This window comes from Exserohilum turcica (assembly GCF_000359705.1).
Source record: "Exserohilum turcica Et28A unplaced genomic scaffold SETTUscaffold_5, whole genome shotgun sequence".
NCBI lineage: Eukaryota > Fungi > Ascomycota > Dothideomycetes > Pleosporales > Pleosporaceae > Exserohilum > Exserohilum turcicum.
The window spans coordinates 2,078,316-2,102,770 of record NW_007360266.1 but is presented as its reverse complement, the minus strand read 5'-3'; the positions used below and the strand labels follow the sequence as shown (position 1 = coordinate 2,102,770).

Below are 24,455 nucleotides of genomic sequence, written 5' to 3'. Positions count from 1 at the left end.
ATCTCGTACTAGCGCCACCCTTTTAGCACTACTACCAGCGCTCAACCATGCACGTGCAGACACGCCTTGGTAGCAGAGTAGGTTCATCAAGAGCTCAAGCTCTGAAAGTGCATCTCCGTTTACGTCACTGCAAATAACATTTCGTCCCCAAGCGTCCGGCGCGCTCAACGTAAGCCTCATTTGAAAGAGTTTTTTTTTTTTTTGAAAAAAAGCAAAATACCGGTGACACGCGTTGCGAGGAGCAGGAGCTCAACAAAGACTGTTTTTGTCATTGAGATGAGAATATTTTTTTTTGCTTTTTGAAGGACAATTAGCGTGCATAGTTCACTGAAATTGCTCTTTCTGGGATGATTTTGCGTACCCCTGAGATGGCCTGTATTGCTATGTATATACAAAGGTATTCTTTACCGCTCAGTGTGTATTAGGAACGCAGGAATGGCGAGGCAGAGAATGTGTTGATGTCATAGGGTTCTATCCGCCAGTGGTCACTGGTTCAACAATGTAGCATTTAACTACGGACATGGCGTTCTCCTTTCTCTTCGCAACCAGATGGAGCTGCTTCTCGTGCCACCGTAACAACACATCGTCAGGCGAGACAACCTCTCTCTTTCTTCTCTCATCAAACACAGATAAACGATTTCAACAATCTGAGTTGAACACGCAATATCGTTCACCTTATCACTACTTACTGCTCTGCTTCAATCCGATAAAAACAAAAGACGCTTGGGATGTAATTGACACGGCATACTGTTAAAGAGAGAGGGAAAAAAAAGAACAGATTCTCCAACTTGTTCGGTTAAGAGACTGATATATATAAGTGCAAACAGATATTCTACCAGAAAGATTTCATCATCACATCTTCAACTTATTCAGTCGAAGGACATTACGAAATACTACACAGTCGAAGCTTCATATTCAAGCATGTAAGTAATATTATATAATTACTTGGGGAAAACGACGCTGGGGAATGGAAAAGCCCAGAGAGATAGAGAGAAAGAGGAGTAGAGAGAAATAGAGAGAGAGAAGTAGAGGGGGTATTTCCTTTAAAACCACAGATGCCCAAAATATAAAAACGCCCACTCTTCCCCAGAGAATACAAACACACACGTACAGACAGATATTCCTAGCTCCTCGCAACCGGCACTCTAGTAGCACGCAGACCCCAAATCCCGCCTGCATTAACAGCCGGAGGCGCGGTTCCCAACGCCGCCTCACGGACATCGACAGCAGAGTCCACAATACCAAGGCCATGCACGCGCTCACCAAGCTCGCCCATGACGTCGTGCTGGCGGGCCTTCTTAGCGGCATATAGAGTCTGCTCGACGGAGCCGGGGAGGTATATGCGTTTTGCACCGAGGGTGCGCTTGATGTCTTCGAGGAGGACCTCCATGGGGCAGATGTATGCGATTTTGTTCTTGTGGCAAAAGGCGAGGACGTGGCCGACGACTTTGTGCTTGCCGTTTTGCACCACCCACGCGCCGCTGTCGCCGCCGATGCCAAAGTCGCCGGCGACGTGCCAGGAGCGAGAGAAGGACTTGCGGTGATAGATGCGCACGGCTGACATGACGGAGCTGATCATGCCGCCTTGGAGACCGGTAGTGCGGCCGAAACAGTGGACGGCAAGACCGCCGAGCGAGGCCGCGGGCGCCACGCCGTTGGGGTATTCGTCTTCTTCAGGGGTGAATTGTCGCCGGTCGACGGGCGGTTTGAGCTTGGATGCTATTGCTCGCTGCTCGGGCGTCATGGCACCCATGCAGAAGCGGCGGCCGCCCTGGCAGATGTTGTATGGCTGGAGACGGTCTTCCTTGAGTTTCAGGAGTGCCCAGTCAATCTCATGAAGAATGCCGTCGCGCTTCCAGCGGCGGATTCCCGACGAGGCGTGGACGTGACCTAGCTCGTGGGACGAGAGGTGGTCGTCATCACGATCTTCTTCGTTGGGAAAGAAATCTGCGTCTACGTCGTCGAGGGCGGGCTGAGTGATTTTGATCTCCTCGCCCTCGCCAGGAAGGATACCGTCAATGTCGCCCGTGGTTGCGCGTGACATGATGGAATCAGCCATTTCTATCCTGTCAGCCTGATTGTAGCACGGTGAACATTGTCGACATACCCTGAGCAGACTCATTGTCCGAATCGAATTCGCTGTCGGAAAAGTCAAAAGAGTCGACATCGACATCGCCATCGTCATCTTCGCTCCTCAAATCCTCGTCGTCAGACAATTCAAGATCCCACATTGGAGCAGGCTCTTCCGAGTCCAAGTGAAGCCCTGGCTGCGCACCCATGCCCATCAGCCATGGGTTATTTGCTCCACTAGACAGCGTAGTTTCGTTTGGATATGGCCTGTCGTATTCTTCTCCAGCGTCACTCTCGTCATCTGATGGCGCATCTAGTAGGTGATGGACACTCATACCCAGCGGCTCATCGTCGACTAGGATGACTCCGCCATATGACACTGGCGGTAGGTGCTGACCATTGAAGGCGCCAATCGATGCTCCACAGAGTGGGCGTTGTTGGTGGTATGGATTCATGACAGCCATGTCAGCGCCATAAGCGTCAGTATTCATCATTGAGCGATGTGGAGGCCTGCATGAATTAGTCCCTGTCAAGACTGCAGACAGAATCAGCATACCGAGTACGGCGCGAAGAGCGACTCATCTTTGACCTCCTAATCTTTCCTCTTCTGACCTTGAGATCATACACAGTATCATCGTAGCGGAAGCGACGACTCAAAATAGCCCTGACCTTTGCTACACTACTGCACGTAACAAACACAGTCGGCTTGGCTTTCTCCGAAACCTCCCCGACAGCCACCAGATCGATGCTGACGGTTTCCTCCGAGTCTTTGAGCACACGCTCAATCAGTCGCTCAAGACGAGGCAGCATGGTAGAATGCCATTCGTCTACAACTTCAGGAGTGAACTTTACAGGGAACAAACGCAGCTTCGGCCGGGCAACAGGCTCAACATCCGTCTCGATCTGAATTGATGACGTAACGTGATCTTTGCTCGTATCAACTGTTCGGCTCTCAATCTCCGGCTCAGGCGTCGGATATCCGAGAGTAGCTTCCGGCCAGTGACGAAGTCCGTCGGTAACGAGAGCTGAAACGGTACTGTTCTTCTGCTTTTGCTTGGTCTGCCGCCAAGCCTTTTGAATGGTGGTGATTTTGTCCTTGTAGTCTTGCAGGGTGAGGCATTGGCTAGGAGGGTTGCGTGAGTGCCGCCACGCACGCTGTATGGTTGAAGCAGCGAGGAGGACACGCTCTCGGTATATCGACGAGGCGTCGTTTAGGTCTTGCGATCCCGGCGGCGTTGCAACAAGAGTACCTGATTCCTCGAGCGGATCTCTCTGTTCCCATTCCATTTCTTGCGTGTCTTGCTTGGGACTCATCATCCGCAGGCTTTCAGAGATGCTCTTTCGGATAGAGTGTTGAGAGCCCCGGGACGGGTTTCTTGTGAGTGACAAGTCGGGTGATTTTCTTGAGAGAGACTTTGTTCTCTCCAGAGCCTGCGACCCCTTTTCCAAGGCCCATCGCTTCGCACTTCTATACGAAGGACTCTGCTGGGCCTCGGGAGCAAGGTGAGGCTGACTGGCACTCTTGCGCTTCAGCGAGGATGCTTGCTGAATGGGCGTGGCGTCGGGCCGCAGCTCACTCAGATCGAAGCCGGGCTCGGATTCGTCAAGCATACAGCAACGTTGAAGCCGAGTGAGAATGCGAGAGTAGACCTGGTGAACGTCTGCACCGTCTCCCTTTGCATCGGCCGCCCAAAAACAATCTCGCACGACCTGCATGTACGCCGTTCCGCATTTTGAGGCCAGTCTCCGGATGTACACGTCTTCGATACGCTGCTTGAAATCGCTCAGGGTATACTTTTGTTTCCACAAATCGAACAATGGCTGCCACAAGCCTACCTCGAGCAGCACCAGTCCTAGACCATACAAATCGAAACTCGGGGTGTGAGGCTGTTTCTCTCCAGTAACCTTGGGATCCTGTGGGTGGCGGTAAATATTCAGTGTCGGCATTGTGTTGTGTGTTTCAATGTCGTAGTCGGAGAAGAGGTCGAATGAGCAGATGACAGGGGTCCGCAGTGAGTACTGCAACGCTCTGCTGTTAGCGGAGTGGCGCCGGCTCTTCTTGAATAGCATGATGTTTGTGCTATTAACGTCTTTGTGAACAAAGTTATCTCCATGGATCTTGCTAAAGGTCAATGCAAGTGTAAAGGCCAGACGGAAGCGATCTTCGAGCGGTGGTGTTGCGCTGTTCGAATTGTGCAACGTCTTTGATCCGGTCTGAAGTACGCTTAGCAGCGCGACTGGCTTCAAGTCTTCTATGGTTTTGTGTGCATCGGCAGGGCCAGAGTAGACGGATGTGGGCAGCTCGAATACCAGTCCAAAGCGCGGTTGTTTTGGGTCTTCAAAGTACCCCAGACACTTCAATGTGCCGTGGAAAGACTGACTGTTGGACAGCTTTGTCAATATAGCCAACAGAGTCTCGAGACGCTTGGTTGAAGGAGAAACGCCGGTAATGCGGTAAGTAGGGTCGTAGCTAGCATAGTCCACCAGAACATTTATTTCTGTATCCCTGCTGGCGTCTGTCCTCCAGGAATGAGAGGCAACCCTCGATCGTAGACGGCCGATGACACGAACAGATGTAGTGCCAACACTTTCGTATGGCGGTGGCTCCTCGTCAGGAAGGATCAGGTCGGCGGAATCTAGTTTTGGAGGGAGATTAGACCGGGGCGCGTGTGCATTGGAAGAAAAGGTTGCTGGGTTTACGAGGGTCAGGTCGGATGCGCTGTAGTCGGGCGACAGGAAGACTGGCGTGGACGAGCTGTGCTGCGGATGTCGCGGTGCAGCTTTGCCTGGGCTGAGACCTCGTTCGTGGGCTCTTTGGCTTCTCCGGTTGCGGGACAGGTCGTAGAGTATGTCAATGGAAGTGGTGAGGTCCTTGATCAAGTCCTCGTAACGTGACTTGTCGGCGGCCGCCCACGAGGGCGGGTCAGGCCGACTCTTTTCTCCAGATAATGTCTTTGCCACACCAGCAGCCGATGCGCCCGGGTGCATCCTCTCGGCCTCATCGAGGATTTCCTTGATGGTCCCCAGCACACTCGTGACGGTTTCCGTCATGCCGGCCTCCTCGACGCTGGCATCAATGTCGCCCTGCTTTCCTTTGGAGTTGTCGCTCCAGTCCACGCCCCACGTTATCAGCCTGTCCTTTTGTATTCTAAACTTGCGGTGCAGCGCGTGCGACTCGGGCGTGTCTTTGGCGTCCTGCTCCACCACGGCATCGCAGGTGGTCTTGGTGTCTGAGTAGAGCTGGGTCAAGCGCCGGGGCAGCCTACTGATGGTTTCCATGATGGCGATTCGGGCGGAGAGGGCGTCGCAACGGGTGCTACGACGCGCGATGGGGGGGGATGGCAGTTATTAGCTGCAGAGGAGGGGGTGCATGAGGGGTGTCTGCAACGCGACTGCCTTGAGGCCCGTCGTCATGGCGCCAGACCCGTGTTGGAGGCGACCAGGGTGCATTTGGCGGTTGCCTACAGGCACCGCCTCTGCGCCGTGGATGGTGGGGAAGACGCCCAAGTCCGAGGCCGCCAATCGCATTGCCCGCTTCTCCGCCTGCGCCACCACTGCGGCAGGGCAGGCAATGATGGACGCCTGCGCGAGCGGCCGGCATGATGAGCACGACAGGCACACAATGTGATTGCTCGCTGCTACTTGCACTAGAACAGCGAGCGTACATGTCGCAAAGTCATCCACATCGCACTAGCCGCCAGTGTCTCAGGCGTGGCCATGGTATGCCGGCATGCCATAGTCACGGAGACACTAAGGGATTTCAAATACTACACTATATCTGATCGCGATCCCGCCCATATCAGCACTCGGACATGGCCTAGGCGAGCCTCCACTTGCATCGCAGTCTGAGGCTCCATCGCAACCGGATTACAAACACCTACCCATCAGGCCATCCATGTGTACATGTGAGCGTGACGTGAGCGCGGAAACTTGGTGCAATCACGCCAATTCAAAAGATGCATTTTTATATTACACAATCGTTATGCAATGCCCCGAGGTCCTTTTGACCCTATCATTCGGCTGCTTTTTGTTTTCCCAATGTTTTATTCCTACACCAACTCGTCCCTAACTCCTGGTAATTCGACACTTAGTCCTCGGTAAGATCGCCGTACTCCCACTGGCCGCGGCGCTCCTCCTTGGCGATATCCTGCTTCTTCTTCAAGGCAGCTAGAATCTGTCCGCCACTGCGCTCAAATGGCCGCAGCTTCTTGGGGACCATGGCGAGACCCTCGCTCAGGATGTCGGCGTTGATGCTTTCTGTGCCGTCTTTGCTCTGGCTGGGGTTGTACAGCGTGACCCAGAGCATGCCGTCCTTTTCGGTAGCCTCGACCCTGGCAACGAGCTCACGGTCGGCCGTCTCTTGCGAGATGAAATCCACCGCATCTTGGAGGTACTCTGAGTTGCCAGGAAGCTGGATGTAGGCCAGCTGTGCCTCGACAGCCTGTGGCTTGAGCTTTGATGGCAAGAACTGAGGCTGTGAAAGGGGGCGCAGGCGTGACCACGGGATAATCTCAGAGTTACCATAGTCAATGTAGACAACCTCGGCCTTTTTGTTCTCACGGTCGTTGCGTCGGATGCGCGCACGGTACCACTGGTCGTCGGCGGTAAACTTGGCTGCGACAAACTCACCAGCCTTGGGGGGCTCAGACAGGCCAGCACTGTTGGTCGGGTTGAGATGGAACTTGCTGAAGGCGTCCATGAGCGATGTCAGTGCCGAGGTGCCACTGCCGATCTGCTGGAGTCGAAGTCTGCCGTCATTCTCAACGTGTGTGATCATGACATCGCGGTAGTCTGCCTTTGTTGACGGGGCAGCATCACCGTTGGTAGGCTCAGTAGCCTCGACAGCCTCGTCATCCTCTTCTTGCGAAGGATCATAGTCTTGCCACAAGTTCTTGCGTGCGTCCTTGGCCTTTTGCTCAGCCGCAAACAGCTCGTTGGCGTTACCAGACTTTTCCGCCGAGTAAGCATGAACAGTGGCGAGACCCTCCTCGACCAACGTCTTTGCAAAGTTCTCGCGGTTGATGTACAGGGTACCGATAAAGCCACCAACCTTGTCGCAGTCCTCGACGTCAATCTCGACGTCTCGCTGCTGCAAGCGTCGGTTAGCGAACTCATGTGCCTCTTTTCCGAAAGGCTCTCCCTTTTCGTTCTCGTTTCGCGCTGATCGAGGCGCACGAATGCCAGAGAGGACAAAGGTGAGCTTGGCATTCTCTCGGGGTACAAGGACAGTGAAGCGCGATCCAGACTTGACAAAGTCGACAATGGCGGGTACCTTGCGTTGGCGAGAGAGAAGGGTGAGTTGGCGCTTGGCCTTTTCGAGCGACTCCGAGTAGTCGACGTACTGCTTAGCAGACGGCGCCTTGTCCGACCACAGGCCCTTCTTCTCGTCTTGCGCGGCTTGCTCAGCCAGCAGGAGGTCATCGTAGATGGGACTCCTGTCGGTGTCATCCTGTCGGTGGCGGATGACTGACGCCATACCGCTCTCGACCAGCATCAGACCAATGTTCTTGCCCTGGTAGGTAACGGTGCACATTTCGCGCTCATCGTAGCCATCGGTAGCTGGCCGCTTTCCGTCGACGTGGAACTTGACGTGCTTGCCAATGAGCTTCTTGCGCAGGAACTCCTTGGCCTCGGCCACCCATGGCGCTTGCTTGGGGTCAGTGGGCTTTGGTTGACGGACACTGCTGAGGTTGATGCGCTTCTCTGCACCCGCCTTATTCCGCAGAAAAAGAGTGTCGGCGCTCTGAATCCGGCTGACGGTGGCTTCTTGATCGCCCGCTCTGGTGACCTTTGGCGCAACGTGCTCCTTGTACACACCCAACCGAGCGTCCTTTGCCTGCTTCTCAGCCCCCCTCAGTATGCCCATCTGCTGGCCGAGGAGTGTGGTGTGGTGGTCGGTGCACTTGGCGAGACCATTCTTGAGCAGGAACGGTGTGATGCTGCCCTGGGTAGGGTGCTTGACATCTGCTACAAGCTGGCCGTTGGGCGTAGTGCCGAGCACTTGAGTGAGCACGCCTCGCTGGAGCAATCGAGCCTCGACGAATTGTTGCGCCTCGTCACCAAATGGCTCGGCCGGTTGTACCTTGCCATCCGAGGGATTCGTTCGCTGTGTTGCTGGTGCGCGGATGCCTGCGAGGAGAACCATGGTCTGGACGTGCTCGGTGGGTGAAAGGACGAGACGCACAATCAGGCGGTCACCAGACAGCACCTTTTCGACAATCGAGTCAATGTCTTTGCCCTTGTGCTGCTCGACGAATTTGCTCGGGTCGCTCAGCTCTGAAGACACGTTGATGCGACCGCCCGTTTCCGCCCAGATGCCCTTGGAATCCGCCCTGGCGCGTGCCTCGTCTACTTGGAGTCTCTCGAGCAGATTCGCCGCTTCGTCCGAGTCTTCCTTGCGGCCAGCGTCGTCGCGCAGCTTTAGCCAGCCTTCGGCGACGGCTTGTTGCGGTAGTATCTCCTTGTTTGGTGTGACGATGAGGCCATATTCGCGGTTCGCGCCCGTGGGGATCTTGTACAGCACCTGGAAGCGTACAACCTTGCCGACGAGCAGGCGGCGAAGATAGTCGCGTGACTCGAAAGCAAAGGGCTCGTCTCCCTCTCGCCTCAACCGTGGCGCTGATACAAAGGCTAGACTCAGTGTGCGCTCTGCTTTTGGGTCCTTGATGTTGTGGAGGACGACGGTATCGCCAGAAAGCACGCTCTTGACCTTTGCTTCGAAAAGGTTGCTCATGGTGGGCGTCGGGTCGCTGCACCGTCGACGGGGCCTGTTAGCTACTGTGTCCAAAGAGCTTCCAGTGCTGGGTGGGGCAGCGGCGCCCTTGGACTTACCGGAAGGAGATGCCAAAATCGTCAGTAGATACCAATGGGGTGTGGGTGAGGGGCCGCAATTGATGTGTGAGCGGTATGCCAATTGCTAGATATGAGGGTTGAGATGCTACGTGTTGTGATGGCGGGCAAATCTCGCCGTTGCTGTTCAGGGACGGTTCTTGTGGGGTCGACAACCCTAGGCGAACTTGAGTCGTCACCAGCGGGCGAGGCCCAGCCAATGCGCATGCCGAGTATGGCGACTTGACACTGCGCCTTTACGCACCATGCCATGGCGCAGTCTGGGCAATGGCGCTTGCAGAGTATACACGTGCTGAGTGCTGGAATTCAGGGCATTCTCGAAACGTCTCGTCGCAAGTCTGAGGCATCGCATGGATACTTGCCAAGTATGCTACACTGCTTGGGAAGCGCAACGCCTCATGCGAGTCTGCTTGGGTCGCCCATTTACGTCAAAGACTCTGCATACTGCTGTCACTGCAATGCCATCCGGCGTGACACTCAGCGACAGCTGCTAGCCTACGCCACCGGACCAGAAGCGCACTGCAAGCTGCCATGGTGCGACAACAGGCAACATTACCATTCCAGTATTTCCATCGTCGCCCCAAACAAACTTACTATTCCCGTTCCTATCTCCGACTCTCTCGACCTTGGGGCTATGAAGTGTAACATTACCAAGTCTTCCCATGGCTGCTTTCGGACTTAAGGACTTGACATGCGTTTTTGAGCCACCAATCAGCGAGCTGCCGTCAGATGGTCAGGGGGCGTAAACGAGTCGAGGAAAGGCGGCACTTTATGTACCCAAAGTAGACGGGTGTGTGTATTCAGTTACACGAGCAGAGGAAAGGTCGCCTGCGCCAAACCACCCAATGGCTGAGAAAAACATGCCCTATCTATCAGATGTTCAACTATAAAGCCAGCTGTGGTTGTTCGTGATGAACATGTAGCATTTTGACATTTCTCCTCTCCTCTCGTATTTGCTTTGAACATCCTACCAGAATGCCCAACTTCCAAACAATCCGCTCGAGCGTCGCCTTACTAGCCGACGGCCCACCACTTGTCGTTGCTTTAGTCGGCGGCACCACGGGCATTGGGTCTTACGTTGCCAGGACCTTTGCTGAGACGTTTGCTGCCCATGGCTCCAAACTGCGCGTTTACGTTGTTGGCCGCAATGCTGAGCGCGCAGACACGGTGCTTCGCTTCGGGCGCAAGACGAGCCCTGGGTCAGACTGGCGCTTTATCCAAGCGACCAACCTGGCCTTGATAAGCCAAGTGGATGCTGCGTGCAAGGACCTGATGAGACAAGAGGAACAAGACCCGTTCCATGGTGGGCCCCCAAGGCTCGACGCGTTGTACCTGACTGCAGCCCTCTCGCCGCTGGCACCGTCGCCTAGTAAGTCTTGCTTTCAGCAGGATAGCCACCGCACAAGTACTGATGCATGTTTCAGCTACCGAAGAAGGAATCGACTCGCAAATGTCGTTGCTCTACTACGCACGCATCCGGTGTGCCCAAAACCTCATTCCTCTGCTTACGGCATCGCCAAGGAAGGCACATGTTATTTCCGTCTTCGCAGGGTCGGTCGAGGACAAGGTTAAGCCAGACCAACTGCCCATTGGCATCCCCGACCCAGCCAGCTACGGTGTCACGGCAGTGCGCACGCATACGTGCTTCATGAAGACATTTCTGTTCGAGTCGCTAGCTGAGCAGCACGCGGGCAAGATTAGCTTCATACACATGTACCCGGGTCTCGTAGACGGGCCCACTTTTTACATCCAGGAGAACCCGCTGTGGTTCCGCATCTTGTGGACGCTCATGAAGCCTTTGGCAAGCTTGGTCATGACGAGTCCCGAGGATTGTGGGCGACTCATGGTTTTCCTCAGCACACCCAGATATCCTGCCAAGGGAACCTTGAAGCCTGAAGATGGGCACGACAGCAACGTAGCACGTAGCAGTCAGAACGAAATAGGAGGCGGTGCCTATGCACTGGATCAAAAAGGAGACGAGAGAAGCGAAGTCAGCTGGGCGAGGGTAAGACGGCAGGATACGGCGACCAAAGTTTGGGAGCATACGATGGGGGTGCTGCAGGCGGCGGAGCAGAAGAAGGCTGCCGGATGGTAGAAGAAAGTGCCGAGAGACAGAGATAAAGCTGTGGTATGGCGTGGCTGTGGCTAGACAAGCACACCCAGACGTGTCCAGGTGACTGCGAGGTGTAGCAGTTGCCGGTAGTGGCTGGCGATGGCCCTGTGGGCTGCGACGGAGCGAACGTGTAGTAAAGGAATGTGTCAGCAAGACCTGTGTGGGTTGAGCACTACATGGACTACTGGAGGTAATGTCCATAATTAGCAAGCTATAGCCGAGACCAAGCCCGGGGCAGGACCGGTTGTTGGAGGAATGATGCGACTGTGCATGATGCGCGTATTTGATTTTAGTTTTAACGTGGGCAGAAAGGCGCGTCGGAGGCGGCGGAGCACAGACGGCTCCGCGCAGCAGTCGTCGAGGCAAGCTTGTGTTGCACCCAACAGCGTCTTTGCAGTGCAAGTCGACAATGGCGGTGCAGCGGATAGATTGCGAGATGGTTGGCGTGATGACGGCCGCTGACGCAGCACTGATACGCACCGGCGGCATACATAAGATTTGGTGTCGGAGACGCGGGGTAAGGACGAGTGGTGAACCCTGCACGGAGCAGCAGTCTGGTCAAACGCGAGACCAATGGGCGGCATGTCGTGTCCGTGTTTCACGGATCGCTACCGGGGGGTGCACCTGAAGGCCGACACGAGCGAGCGACTGAGTGTTGAGACCGAGTGTTGCGCGGGCAAGATAAGGGCGAAGATGTGCGACCAGAAAAACCCAAGCGCCAAGGGGCGACGTGCTGAGGAGGCGCTACTACACTATCGCTGGCTATCGACGATATGTAGGTGTGCATGTTGCTGTGTGGAGCCGAGCGTGCGGTAGCGGAGAGGCACGCTGTGCAGAGTGGCTGACATGAGGGGCGAGTCGAGGCGGCGTGCGGCGGGCATGCAGGCTGTCATGGCGGGAATAGCCTTGCGCATCATGACGACGCGTGAGCAGCATGGGTGTTTATTGCGTGGGAGAAATGAAGCCGATGGAAGCGAGGGCGGCGACTGTGTATGGGCTGGCGGAGTGGTGAGTGGTGCGTGGTGAGAATACAGTAATACCGAAGGGCAGCGGCTGTGACGCGCGGTGGACCTGGTGCTGATAGGGGAGATTGGCAAGGCGGCCCACCCCTGCCGTGTTGCTGGATGCGGCTTCCCGCCACCGATTGCCAAGCCTTGCGCGCAGCTGCTTGTTTTCCAGCAACGGGCGCCGCCCCTGCCTCTTTTCTCGCCCGCATGGGGCAGGCACCTGCCACCTGCACCCACCTGCAACACAGCCTGCAGCCGCGACCGAGGACACGGCAGGGCAGGGCAGGTGCAACACGTAGGCCTGCGGGCGGTGCAGCCGTGGGCATGGCTACAGCAGTAGGTGTATACTTGGCTGTATGTATCGATGAATGTATGAGCTGTCGCTGTAGCTATCGCTGCAGTCTGCCTAGTCGTCTACAGGTAGTCGCCGCAATCCCGCGGCCCATGCCCGCCCCCAAAACCTGTTGAGCCCACACTGCGCGAGCCCTGCCCTGTATTGGCCGACGTCACGGTGGGTTCGTCGCCTGCTCACTCACCTCGCGTTTCCTGGGTGAATGCGGCGGGCTAGCGTCGGCAGGCCCAGCATTTGCGCCCCGTCAGCCTCCGTCCTCCCAGCCGTCCTACCCGCCTACCTCAACTTGCATCCTGCCTACCCACCAGAGCCCTTTCTCCTGCTGCCATCCACATCCACATCCGCCATCCTCCCCTCGACTCCCCCCCTCCCCGCCCGCGACGCGCCGTGCCATCCTTTTTTTTTCCTGCTGCTGCTGCCTGTGCATCCCGCCTGCAGCCTGAGCAGCCGTGCCAGAACAAATCCCCCGGCCAATTGCCCTCGCCCGTTCGCCGCCAACACCCACGGTCCACCCAGCCCAGTAGTCCGCGTCCACTCGTCCACACAGCGGTACGCCGCCGCCGCCTCCGCCGCCGCCGCCGCCCGCCCTCAGCTGCCCTCCAAGCGTCGCCGCGCCTGTCGTTTTCGCTTCCTGCAGCAACGTCTGGAGGAAAAAGCCCGCGAGGCCGCTCCAGATGGCTTCGCACCAAACCCAGCCCTGGCCACTCGGACAAGGTCAATACAGCGACGTCTCGCTTCCCGACGACAGCCCGCCCCCTCCACCCGCCCATCGCACGCCTGTAGGCATGCACCCCGACTCGCAGTACCAGCACTTGAATAGCCAGCACCAGTACCCCGACCCTAACAACTACTCCGACTACTCGACCCCGGGCATGCCTCCAGGTCCAAACAATATGCCCGACGCTGCTGTTGTCTCGCCCGATCGCCAAGGCACACCACAGCGCCCCATGGGCGTTCCCAGCCCAGTCTCACCAGCGTCGCCCTTTCAAGACCAGGGCTCGCTCGATCCCTCCATGATGTCGCGACCAATGTACTCACAACGCACCCCCGGCCCAGGCGCACCCCTCGCCCCCGCTATGTACTCGAGTAACAGCTCACTGCACAGCATGCCGCCCTCGTCGCACAGCAACCGCGCCTACTCGGACACGCCCTACACGCGCTACTCGTCATCCGCCCAGAACCTCGCTCCGCAAATGGGCCAGATCAACCCATACGAAGTCGACAATGACGACGACTGGGGCATGGGCTCGGCCGAAAACGCCCCTCAAAAGCGACGTTCGTTTGTGCCTTTTGGTAGCTCGCGCGACGGCAGCAGTCGCAACGCATCTCCGGGATCCTCAATAAACAATGGCGCTGCTGGTGCAGCCGCCGGCACAGCTGCGTATGCCGGGTCGCGTGACGGAGCAAAGTACGACACAGTACCCATGGTCAACGGAAGCGGAGAGCTGTTGCCCGAGAAGATTGCAAGTTGGAAGGCAGAGGACGACTTGAAGAAGCGGAAGAAGCGAATGTGGATAGCCATTGTAATCATCGCAATTATCCTGATAGGCGCTATTCTTGGAGGCGTACTTGGTGCCACACTAGGCAAGGGCGGCTCTTCCGACTCGAACTCTGCAAAGAACCAGCAAGCAGCCGACAGCGTTGCCAAAGATAACAAGGACGACCTGAGCAAAGACTCGACTGAAATCAAGGGCCTGATGAACAACGCCAATCTGCACAAGGTGTTCCCCGGCATGGACTACACTCCGCTGAATGCGCAGTACCCAGACTGTCTCCACGTGCCGCCATCGCAAAACAACATTACTCGTGACTTGGCCGTCATGTCGCAGCTGACCAACGCCGTCAGGTTATACGGCACCGACTGCAACCAGACCCAGATGGTTATCCACGCCATTAACCGTCTGGAGATTAAGGACTCGATGAAGATTTGGCTCGGGGTTTGGCTCGACAAGAACGACACGACTACCCAGCGACAGATTGCCCAGACGTGGAAAATCCTCGACGACTATGGCTGCGACTACTTCAAGGGCATCATTATCGGCAACGAGGTGCTTTTCCGCAAGGACCTGACGGTGACTCAGCTGCTCGGCCACATTACCGACTTTCGCAAGAACATTTCGGACCACAGCTGCCAGCTTCCCGTAGCCATGGCCGATCTCGGTGACAACTGGACTGCCGACATGGCCAGCAAAGTCGACATTGTCATGTCCAACGTCCACCCGTTTTTCGCCGGCGTTGACGTCAAGCAGGCGGCCGCATGGACCTGGAATTTCTGGACAACCCACGATGTAGCTCTTACCGCCAGCAACAGCAATATTCATCAGGTCATTGCTGAAGTCGGCTGGCCGTCCGGAGGTGGTACCGACTGTGGTGGAGCCGCCACGTGCACCGGAGGCTCAGTTGCCGGCATTGACGAAATGAACCAGTTTATGGAAGACTGGATATGTCCTAGTTTGAAGAATGGCACCGAGTACTTTTGGTGAGTTTAATGCCTTGATACTGCGATCAATAAAACTAACAACCGCTAGGTTCTCGGCATTCGACGAGCCCTGGAAGATTCAATACAACGAAAAGGGCAAAGAATGGGAAGACAAGTGGGGCCTCATGGACGTCGACCGCAACCTCAAACCCGGCCTCAAGATACCCGATTGCGGCGGCCAGGCGTTACCCACAAAGTACGACCATTAGACGATCGAAACGAGCGCGTATCAATATTCCTTCTCTGGACGAGTTCCTGCATGACGGCATGGCGTTGGCTGGCGTTTTCCTGTTTCCCTTTTCTGGTCCGGCATCTTCCATTTGCGGCGGCGGACAAAGTCTCTTTTCTTCGCGACACCCACACCCACATTGATCTCTTTCCCGACAAAAAAGGGCCTTGTATATTTGGAACTAGGGCGCAACCTGTGCTTATCTTGGTTTTCTTTTTTTGCTTTTTTTTACCTGATTGTTTTTCTTTTTCTGAACCCGGAATCATCTTGGGCGGCGGCTTGGTTTGCTCATCTACCGATACCTTATCCATCGGATATGTTAGCCACACACACACGCTTGTTTTTTTTTCTTTCTTCATCACATGGGATAATAATTGGAAAGAGGGGGCCTTTTTGGCGCAATAGGGGGGTGGGAGAAGTGGACATTGAGTCGGCACGTAACTCTGCTTGTATATATACGCACATGCGAAATCACCAGGGAACGAATCAATCCGGCTGGCTTGGTAAAAAGATTTGTAGGAAATGTGTGTTTTATCATATTGTTTTTTTCTTCTCGTTACTTACCAAGTTGGTGCTGGAAGTTGGTGCAGGTTTTAAGAAATGTTGTTTTGGCACGCCCAGAGATTTTGTTAACCGTCAGTTCTGTCAGGCTCTAATAGTATCCTTTGATACTTGGTTGTATGGAAGTAGATTATTAGCACTGCGTGCAAAGCAAGTCTGAAACGAAACGAAACGAACTATCTTTTCTTTTCTTTTTACCTTTTTTTCCTGTTGTTCTCTCTCGTTCTCCTTTTCTCTTATCTTTCTTGATAAAAGCAAAAAGGAAACATCACAACATATAGTTATATATATATATAATTGTTCCAGAGGTTTCCCCTATCCCCTATCAGTCCTTTCCCTCCCAGGTCCGATTCTTGAACGTAAAAAGACTCGGCATTGAGTACATCGCACATGAATATGAGCATGAGTATGAGTATGAGTTGTTCTTGTCGTCATTATGCATACAGCCTCCACACTAACACTTTTGTAATTCCTGATGTGTTCGTACGTGCAGCCACGTCAGTCGTAGTCTTTTGTGATATTCGCTCTCTTTACCTTCTTTCCTTGTTTTCCACTTTGTAGCCGTGCATGTAGTACATGTATGCAGGTAAGTGAAGACCTTGCTAGATGTAGGTGCAAGTCCAAGTACAAGGAAACGAAGCGCTGACTACACGTGTACAAGCACATTTACTTTTTTCCTTTTCTTCGTGCTCTTGTTTTGTTTTCGGGTCTTGTTCTTTGCTGCTTCTTTTTTCTGGCTTTGTTTTATTTTTTTCCAGCTGATTCAATGGTTGCGGCTGCGGCTACGTGTCATGTGTGCACGTGTGTATGGCTTTGCACGCGTCATTGCCATTGTCATCGTCATCGTGTCGTTTCGTTGGTACTGGTGCTAGTGTTGTTGTGGTTGTTGGTAGCTGGTGGATCTGCATACCCACTGTGTGGGCCATCACTATATGCAGGTACATCCAGATAGGGTGGCCAGGTACTTCCCAAGGCTGCGCTGATCGTGCTCGTTTGCATATGTACGTAGGCATCTACCAGCTGCGTGGTACAGTGGTTCCTCGCGTCGTCGCGTACCCCATGCACTGCGAACGCCAACCAATGGAATCGGATAGAACACGGAACCATGGACGTGAGTTTCTCGTCACAGGAGCTTCTTTTCTGCCTCTGTTGTATCACTGACTCGGTTCCCGCCGTCGATTGAGCTATCAGAAGAAACTCCCGATTGCCGTGATTGCGCGTTCGTGCCTGCGCGAACAGCCTGCAAGGTACCACCGAGTAGGCGAGTCAGGTACATGCATGCTCGTGCCGCGAGGGACCGTGGTACGGCTTTTTGACTTTGTTGCACTGCGGATGCTGCGGTGGTTGGCAGGGATGTGGGGGGATAATGTGTTGCGTAGGGCTGCGTGATGGCGTGCAGGGTGGCTTGCATGCTGTGTGCAGGGGAAGGCGGGGAGAAGGGTTGTGACACGAGAGAGTTTGGGAAACGGGGAGAGTGCCGATGCAGGGGAAGGCGGTGTGACTAGGTTTGGGGGAAGCGATGGGGAGTAGATGCCGAATTTACCAAACTGCGTTGAGGGTGCAAGTGTTGCGAGCACAATGATAATACAAATACCGCACCCGCTATCTGATACACATGCCCTCGCTCGGCTGAGTCGCTATGCGCGTGGAAATTGGATACTTACCATGTGGCAGGAAAGCTTTCTCATCAAGCATATCAAGTCAGTGTCGTGCTTGGGCCAGCAGCTCGCGAGAGGGAAAAAACATCAGAGTAGCTATCAAGGAAGGAGAGTTGCAATGGCCAGATCAAAAAGCAAGGCAGAATAATTTCCAGCTGTGGACAGTGCACGATAGCGAGGACTATTTGCGTCGGCGGTTGCCTCGCAGGTAGCATAGCCCTCTTGGCCATATCAAAACAACTTCCGCTCGCTACTGCGACTCGCTTCACACGTCCAATATCACAATGCGCATCGGTGGCTGTGCAGAATTGGTCAGTTGCACGAAACTTTCATAACACGCGGCATACTCATTTCTATCTCTTGTGCTTTGGAGAGAAACATGTCGAAGATTCAAGCTTATATTCTAACATACTACCGTCCCAAGTATATTCTATGCGTTCACGTGACTATTCTATCCTATCATGTGACTTTGTAGGACGACACTAGCAACTGCATTTCTGTATTCATTTTCAATAAGAAATAGTACTAGAAGACAGCAGAGACTGATAAATCTAGAGACTACGCGCAAGTGAAATTAAGCGTTGTTGAGAACATCAAAGGGCTGTGGTGGGCCAGCGGCGGGTGAGGGGTAGGTGAACAGCACTCTTCGAACGCTCCTTTCTCTTTCAAAAAAAATTCATAACCTACACGTCATCCCCTTTCTACCACATACGACCATAGGTACTAGAATTCTGTGTCTCTCGTTCGCTCGGCAATACATAAGCTAGTAACCGGCAGATTAGTAGTCAGGTGGGTGACCACTGGCGAATCCCTGCTGTTGTATGTTTTTTTGATTTTTTTTGCCTCCTTGCTGACTTTATTGCCGCCCGACTTGGTGGTCCTTCAATGTCCGGTGGGCAGAACCTAGTGGGTGGGACTTATTGGTTTTTCGTTTTTGTTGTATGCACTCGTACTTAACTTGATGCAATTCGTCCTATGTGTGGTTTCGGCTGACGCAGCGAAGCCGGAATGGTATGCGTGTACGTGTACGTGATGTGAAGGACTGATTCAGATGTTGTGTCGAGCTCTCTGGAGTTGGGTTCGCAGCGAAATTGTCAATGATGGTCAAACAAACAAATGATGTCATCGTCGTTGGTGGCAGGAGCAGTCGCGGTTGCACACCACGACTCCGGGTTGGCAACTGCAGGTGTAGAAGGTACAGGCCGGTCTGTTTGGAACTTGCTAGCATATTCTTAGCACCAGATAGCTCACAGGCTGCTCTCTCACGATAGCTTCATCCCTACTCCTTCACCCACTCCAACATCCAGGTTGGCCATTGCAGTGACACACCAGCAAGAAGGAGCTCGACTTTCGCACTGTACATGTGTCGAGCGGCCTAACAAAATACTCTTTGATATCACATATCTCATTCCGCTATATTGCAGCAACAAGTCTACTCTACTGCGTTGTGAAAGCCGTTTCGTTAGCATGTCAAAATCACCCATAAAACAAATAGATTGTTTAACATTATTCGGAAGCTTCAGCTTGAGAGCGACACATTTCGATTTCAGCTAACGATAGTTCAGGGTACAGTAGGGAAAAGGTACATTGGTAGGGCACTCTGTGCGGATGCTGGATGTTACCTTTGAAGCTTACGGTACGCCGTCTCTCAGCAAGGGGGACCGGATCCGGCAAAACGAATTTCCGAAGATCTACCGGCTGTGAGAGGTTGCGCGAAATGCCACTTTGATTACCACTTTCCATCAGTCTCACCTTGACGTCAAAGCAGTATCGAATCATGGTTGACGAAGAGCTACCACTGTATTCGGCTCGGGACCTTTCCCCCCGCTACGAAGCCTTCTCCGAGGAAGATGACGAGGATGGTAATCCAATCTTCCTATACTCATCTTTTGGCTACATTTCTGGTGAATATGTTGCCTACTTCGGCCAATCTGATTATCGAAAATGCAATCTGAACCATCAAATCATCAGAGAAAGTTTGCAACGCCTTCCAGATGAGGATGTGTACCCAGAGGCTCCTTCGAACATCACAGTGTTTTCACCTCCAATCGACGAGACTCTTTTCCCCAAAAGGCCAAAACTACACCTAGACTTTGTAGGTACAGGCCTACTTCCAAAACTTATGTTACACGAAGCCGAGACAATGGAGCTTCTTCGGCGTAACCCACATCCACACATCGTTAGGTATCATGGTTGTTTGATCAAACGCGGTCGCATCGTCAGCCTTGTCCTGGATCGCCTTCCAGTCACGCTCCAGCACCGACTAGAGAAGAATGTACAACACTTTGACGTTGATAACTGCATGCGCAAAACCAAGTCTGCAATCTGCCACCTTCACTCACTTGGGCGAGCGCACAACGATCTCACGCCAATGAATATCATGATTGACGAACACGATGATCCTGTCATTATCGACTACGGTTCATGCCAGCCATTCGGGAAGACACTTATCACGGCGGGGACGCCAGGATGGATTGACGAGGACTTTACAGTTTCGGCGCAAGATCACGATTATATTGCGCTGGGAAAGATCCAACAATGGATAGAGAAGCTAACAAGAGCTGCATAAGATATAGTGATAGGTAGAGAACTTGTCTATTTGTCTTACTTGTCCGTTTCTAAATCAAGCTCCTTCAGCCATTTCGCGTATCGGTTGCCTAGGACGAGGCACCACTGGTTGTGGAGTTCGTTGGCGGTACATAGCTATCGGAATTTTTGCAATCCGTGCGTTCGCAGTCCTTCTTCTCTCTAATTCTCCGTATTAGATTTACGCTGGGAGACGTAGCATCGGGTGTGACCTTGATAGTCGTGTAAAATTCACACCTCAACATCCGTTAGATGTGATATGATATCAACTTCCAACAGGTATACTGACATGTTTATCTGAATAATTGCGTATAGGCTGAAATTTAATTTACACTACGTTGTCTTTGGAGATGTACCCGACACTAGAATTGATAGCGAGTCAGGTCATTACCCCGCTACCATAACTCGCAGTTTTTATCTTGGCAAAACGGCGTGGTAGGTCTAAAATTAGCAATATGTGATCGAATACGTAACTGTGATGGCTTAGTTAGACGTGATGTTGGATTGATTCGTTTCGATTTTATCTTTTTACGCGAATTGAACTTGGGTACCGCTTATTAAAAAAGAGCATACGGTCTTCCGCAATTACATTCGCAGCCAAATTACCTAGTACGGTCAAACAACAGATGACGTCATCGCCGGCATCTGGAGTAGTTGGGGTTGCACACCACAATCCCCGGTTGGCAATTGCAGGACGCACCAGCAAGAAAAAAGTTGGACTTTCGCACTTCTATGTTGATTGAGCAGCCTATCAACATACTCTTCAATCTCGCTATATCGCACTCCATTCTGTAACAGCAATGATATTCCACAGGTATGCTAAAAGTCCTTGGCAATCGCCTCCTGCATCTGCCACTCGATATTGAACCACGAGATGAAGTAGCAGCTCACACTGAACATCAACGATACTGCAATACAGATTGCTGTGACCATCTCTGGAGTGCGCCAGACCGCAGCCTTTCTCCCTTCATCAAACACCGCAATCCCCAGCGCGACCAACGTGAATAGGATGCTGTTTCCGAGCAGCATGGTAGGTATCTGCCAGGAAAAGTGGCGCCATGCACTTCCCGTATCGATCTGCGTATCAGTCAAAGGCGACTGCAGGTGCGGGCTCGAGCTCGGACTGGCAACTGAGCCGAAGAGAATGTACTGCATGATTTGAGTACGGTGAGGATGGATGTGTGCGCGAGTCAAAGCGATGAGTTGCTGCGATGCGATGCCGATGGCTACCAGCGAGTGGATCAGTGCGCAGAGAGCAGCAATCTTCGCGGTGAAGGCCGGCACAGGAAACCAAGACCACGACATGAGCGTTGCGACGAGCGACGTGACAAGCGCGCACTGAGCAGTGGTTAAGCCCCGCTTCGCATATATCATCCCGGTATACATACTGATACAATGACAGTTGCCAGTTCTCGTTGCTTCATGTCTACAAAGCGATCGAGGATTTCCTTTTGTTCTTCTGGAGAGGTTTGCACTATGGATCGTGCAATGATCTGGGAGACACCAGAAGGTGAGTAGGCGATAACGAAGCCATGGTAGATTTTCCGCTTAATCTACTCGAAGCTTGTGATTAGCTAACCAATAGCAGGCGAGTTGCGAATACACACATTTTCGAGTCTCTCTGCTATCCGCGCATACCTGTTCCGCAAGATTGTTGGTAGACTTGACATGACATCGAGATGGCCGCGAGCGAGTTGGATAGGCTTGAGAAAGATCAAGGGGCCAGCCTTGCAAGTCGACCGAAATACACTGCTGCAGGGTATTATAGACATATGCAGCCCCGAAGCCTTTAGGCTGACCGGAAGACAAGGATCCTGCTCTTGTCTCTTCCGAGCTGCAAGGCTGAGAAAGGGGCGTCAGTGGGCGTCCCATGATTGGCGTCTCACACCGATATACCAGATTTATTGGGCAGCCTGATCCCAAAGGACAGAGGATTTGTCAGATATGACGTTGGCCTAAATTGCAGCATGTCGGGCTATGGTGGTTGCAAATGCGCATGGCTTCGGCGCATTGGGCCACGTACTAGGGCTTGGTGAGCTCGAGCAGACATGGCGTTGAGCTTTGTCTGAGAGCCTATTGCTTGCCAACATTGCTGCCTACATGTTTCTAAACCTCGCAGGCTTGCGCTATGATCGTCCATGGCCCCCAAATTCGGGTAGCCTGGTGAAGCGTCCTCAAGCCTTGTGCGGTATCAAAGACGATAAAGCGACCCTGCTGCTCGACACTTTTGAAATTAAGATTCTCAACTCACTCAAGAACCAGAAAAATCTTGCTTGAAGCGAACAGAGCTCGCCATGGCGCCTTCTGCTAGGTATCGCAAAATCTACAAATTCTCAACACCAGCCGGAACACCCAGTTCCATCGGCGGTGACACTCGCGCCGGCAATGTTATTCCACTGCCTGATATGGCTCAGCACTGGGGCATTCTCGTCGTCTCGCCCGATGTCAGAAACGGACAGGACGATACGTTTTTCGAACTGTACAGGCCAAACGGTGGTATTGGCGTCCTGACGCGCAGCCGGAGTGATCGTGAGAAGGAAGAGAAAAACAACTCGTCCATCATAAAATACACAGACACGGGGTGCTCGACGACTCTGGATGACCGTGCCATTGAAGATTGCGGCAAGTCTTCCTGCAAACGAGACAATGTTTCCACTGACACCACACGGAAATAGCAAAGCTGGTGTGCACACAGGAAATGCGCAGCAGCTACGACCTGCTCAACGGTAACTGCCAGTCAATGGTGAATCTGGTGATCCAGCGCATAGCCTACGGGGAAGAAGCCATAGCTCCGCTTCCAACATCGTCACACTCCATCTTCGGATCAGGACCCCCTCAATCGTACTCGGATTACGACCGGCTTCCCGCAAGGCCTCTCCCCAGCACGTCGCAAGCCCCTCCTCCTGTTGTGCGAGCATCCTCGTTCAACCCCAACTGGACGTTTGCAGCAGAAGGCCAGAATCGCCTGTATCGACCCGCGAATCACGTGTCGCCTCCTGCATCGCCTCCATCTCAGCAACAGCAATACACACAGCAGGGCCATGTGGTTGATTTGAACATCCCCGACTATGTGCGGCCTGAGATGACGGTGCCGCGGTTCAGGCAACAAGCACTGAGGGATGCCGACTGGGCTTCTGGACACTCGAATTTCATCGACAAGGGGAAACACTCGCTCAAGGCGACGTCCATGGAGGAAGAGTGGGAGTATTGGGAGAGGAAAAAGGCAAATGAGCAGCGGGATTGGCGCGATTGGAGTGATCCGGCTTGACGGTATGTATGTATGTTGGGGTACGAGATTTGTTAAACCCAGACTATGGCGATGTTTGGAGTTCGTTGAGTCGCTGCTAAGCCAGGATGATTTTTCCTCATACTCTTTAATCTTTCTTTTGGAACACCTAAGCAGGGAGCTCAGCAGTTTGTTGTCGTTGTTTTATTATCCGAGGTACGCAGAAACACTTCACTTGTGGAAATACCGGTTGGCTTATGTAAATCAAGGGAATCTGCGTTTTATATTCCCAATACCATCAAAAGATGTATATATATATACCCCACCGAATTAATTCCCCTGTAATAATGACTTGTCGCTTACAAGCAGTAGCCCGCCCCCTCCCCGTACCCCCACCCCCCCTGGTTAAGCGAAGTCGTATTATCCGTATTATTATTATTATTATTATTATTAAGTTTTTTTTCTTTTCCATTCCCCATGTTCTACTAAAGCACCATGGTCTATATTGAACCCCCCCCCCCCCACACGCTCTAAACTATAACTACTGCTTACATACTTACTCGCTTCAAGGTATAACAGCGCTTTGTTAATACCCTTTCTTTCCTCTCGTATTACATACATATATATATACTGTATACTTGTATTATATATCTACTCTATTATTATACACACGTGCGAAAAAAATTCTAACTAGACGTCACGCAGCCACCACATGCGACGTTTCACACTCCTCACCCCCCACCTATTAAACCAAGAGAAGAAGAAGAAGAAGAAGAAGAAGAAGAAGAAGAAGAAGAAGAAGAAGAAGAAGAAGAAGAAGATAATAGAAATAAAAATAGGTGGTATCTGGATGGAAAGATTGCTAGGGTGGAGAGATGGAGGAGAGAGAGAGAGATGGGTGGGGGGGGAGGAAGGGAAAGAAAAAAGGGATATTAGGATAGTATGCTGGGATTTGGAATTGTAAATGAGTGATTTGAATAAGAAGAGAGAACAAGAAAACGGGCTGCGAGGAGAAATGGAAATGACAGAGTGAATGAAGGAATGAATGTATGAATGAATGAATGGAAAAAAAAAAGAGAGAGAGAGAGAGAGAGAGAGAGAGAGAGAGAGAGAGAGAGAGAGGATTATGCAATCTAAAGTATTTCTCGCACCCACACACACCAGCCATCACTTCCCCGCTTTTCCTCCCTGCTCCCCTTTGTCTTGCTTGCTTGCTTGCTTGCGCTACGCTACTGCTGCTGCTGAGTATCCTCCGCATCTGGCCCAAAAAAAGGAAAAAAAATAGGAAAAAAGGAGAGAGTGTATGTGTGTAAATATACGACATT

General features: G+C 52.9%; 7 protein-coding genes across 7 annotated transcripts; 4 read left to right on the top strand and 3 right to left on the bottom strand.

Moving 5' to 3' along the window:
- Positions 1–948: 948 nt before the first annotated feature.
- SETTUDRAFT_164893 (uncharacterized protein) lies at positions 949–5,394 on the bottom strand. The gene is made up of 3 exons (XM_008031064.1): positions 2,627–5,394; positions 2,108–2,580; positions 949–2,061 (listed from the first exon to the last, which is right to left on the bottom strand). Exons 1-3 carry the CDS (start codon positions 5,347–5,349, stop codon positions 1,124–1,126), a joined length of 4,134 nt encoding a protein of 1,377 aa, XP_008029255.1. The 5' UTR covers positions 5,350–5,394; the 3' UTR covers positions 949–1,123.
- A 623-nt stretch (positions 5,395–6,017) lies between these two features.
- Positions 6,018–8,819, bottom strand: SETTUDRAFT_164891 (uncharacterized protein). The gene has a single exon (XM_008031063.1). It carries the CDS (start codon positions 8,801–8,803, stop codon positions 6,158–6,160), a length of 2,646 nt encoding a protein of 881 aa, XP_008029254.1. The 5' UTR covers positions 8,804–8,819; the 3' UTR covers positions 6,018–6,157.
- A 963-nt stretch (positions 8,820–9,782) lies between these two features.
- SETTUDRAFT_140241 (uncharacterized protein) lies at positions 9,783–11,333 on the top strand. The gene is made up of 2 exons (XM_008031062.1): positions 9,783–10,288; positions 10,344–11,333. Exons 1-2 carry the CDS (start codon positions 9,895–9,897, stop codon positions 11,012–11,014), a joined length of 1,065 nt encoding a protein of 354 aa, XP_008029253.1. The 5' UTR covers positions 9,783–9,894; the 3' UTR covers positions 11,015–11,333.
- Positions 11,334–13,385: 2,052 nt separating this feature from the next.
- On the top strand, positions 13,386–15,486 carry SETTUDRAFT_164889 (glycoside hydrolase family 17 protein). The gene is made up of 2 exons (XM_008031061.1): positions 13,386–14,870; positions 14,920–15,486. Exons 1-2 carry the CDS (start codon positions 13,405–13,407, stop codon positions 15,077–15,079), a joined length of 1,626 nt encoding a protein of 541 aa, XP_008029252.1. The 5' UTR covers positions 13,386–13,404; the 3' UTR covers positions 15,080–15,486.
- Positions 15,487–19,095: 3,609 nt separating this feature from the next.
- SETTUDRAFT_94107 (uncharacterized protein) lies at positions 19,096–19,887 on the top strand (the record flags this gene model as incomplete). Its single annotated transcript, XM_008031060.1, has 1 exon — positions 19,096–19,887. The coding sequence occupies one exon, from the start codon at positions 19,096–19,098 to the stop codon at positions 19,885–19,887; it is 792 nt and encodes a 263-aa protein (XP_008029251.1).
- An 836-nt stretch (positions 19,888–20,723) lies between these two features.
- SETTUDRAFT_33863 (uncharacterized protein) lies at positions 20,724–21,776 on the bottom strand (the record flags this gene model as incomplete). The annotated part of the gene is made up of 3 exons (XM_008030648.1): positions 20,724–21,242; positions 21,293–21,457; positions 21,543–21,776. 3 exons carry the CDS (start codon positions 21,774–21,776, stop codon positions 20,724–20,726), a joined length of 918 nt encoding a protein of 305 aa, XP_008028839.1.
- Positions 21,777–21,874: 98 nt separating this feature from the next.
- On the top strand, positions 21,875–23,506 carry SETTUDRAFT_164888 (uncharacterized protein). Its single transcript, XM_008031059.1, has 3 exons — positions 21,875–22,526; positions 22,580–23,346; positions 23,400–23,506. Exons 1-2 carry the CDS (start codon positions 22,199–22,201, stop codon positions 23,170–23,172), a joined length of 921 nt encoding a protein of 306 aa, XP_008029250.1. The 5' UTR covers positions 21,875–22,198; the 3' UTR covers positions 23,173–23,346; positions 23,400–23,506.
- Positions 23,507–24,455: the final 949 nt, after the last annotated feature.

What these genes read in the sequence shown, in the direction of transcription:
- SETTUDRAFT_164893 (XM_008031064.1), bottom strand. Translation starts at nt 5,349, where the DNA reads ATGGAAACCATCAGTAGGCTGCCCCGGCGCTTGACCCAGCTCTACTCA. An exon ending in CGCTCTTCGCGCCGTACTCG is followed by an intron (nt 2,581 to 2,626) that starts GTATGCTGATTC and finishes TAATTCATGCAG; the next exon opens with GCCTCCACATCGCTCAATGA. An exon ending in GGACAATGAGTCTGCTCAGG is followed by an intron (nt 2,062 to 2,107) that starts GTATGTCGACAA and finishes CTGACAGGATAG; the next exon opens with AAATGGCTGATTCCATCATG.
- SETTUDRAFT_164891 (XM_008031063.1), bottom strand. Translation starts at nt 8,803, where the DNA reads ATGAGCAACCTTTTCGAAGCAAAGGTCAAGAGCGTGCTTTCTGGCGAT.
- SETTUDRAFT_140241 (XM_008031062.1), top strand. Translation starts at nt 9,895, where the DNA reads ATGCCCAACTTCCAAACAATCCGCTCGAGCGTCGCCTTACTAGCCGAC. An exon ending in GCCGCTGGCACCGTCGCCTA is followed by an intron (nt 10,289 to 10,343) that starts GTAAGTCTTGCT and finishes TGCATGTTTCAG; the next exon opens with CTACCGAAGAAGGAATCGAC.
- SETTUDRAFT_164889 (XM_008031061.1), top strand. Translation starts at nt 13,405, where the DNA reads ATGATGTCGCGACCAATGTACTCACAACGCACCCCCGGCCCAGGCGCA. An exon ending in AATGGCACCGAGTACTTTTG is followed by an intron (nt 14,871 to 14,919) that starts GTGAGTTTAATG and finishes AACAACCGCTAG; the next exon opens with GTTCTCGGCATTCGACGAGC.
- SETTUDRAFT_164888 (XM_008031059.1), top strand. Translation starts at nt 22,199, where the DNA reads ATGGCGCCTTCTGCTAGGTATCGCAAAATCTACAAATTCTCAACACCA. An exon ending in CCGTGCCATTGAAGATTGCG is followed by an intron (nt 22,527 to 22,579) that starts GCAAGTCTTCCT and finishes ACACGGAAATAG; the next exon opens with CAAAGCTGGTGTGCACACAG.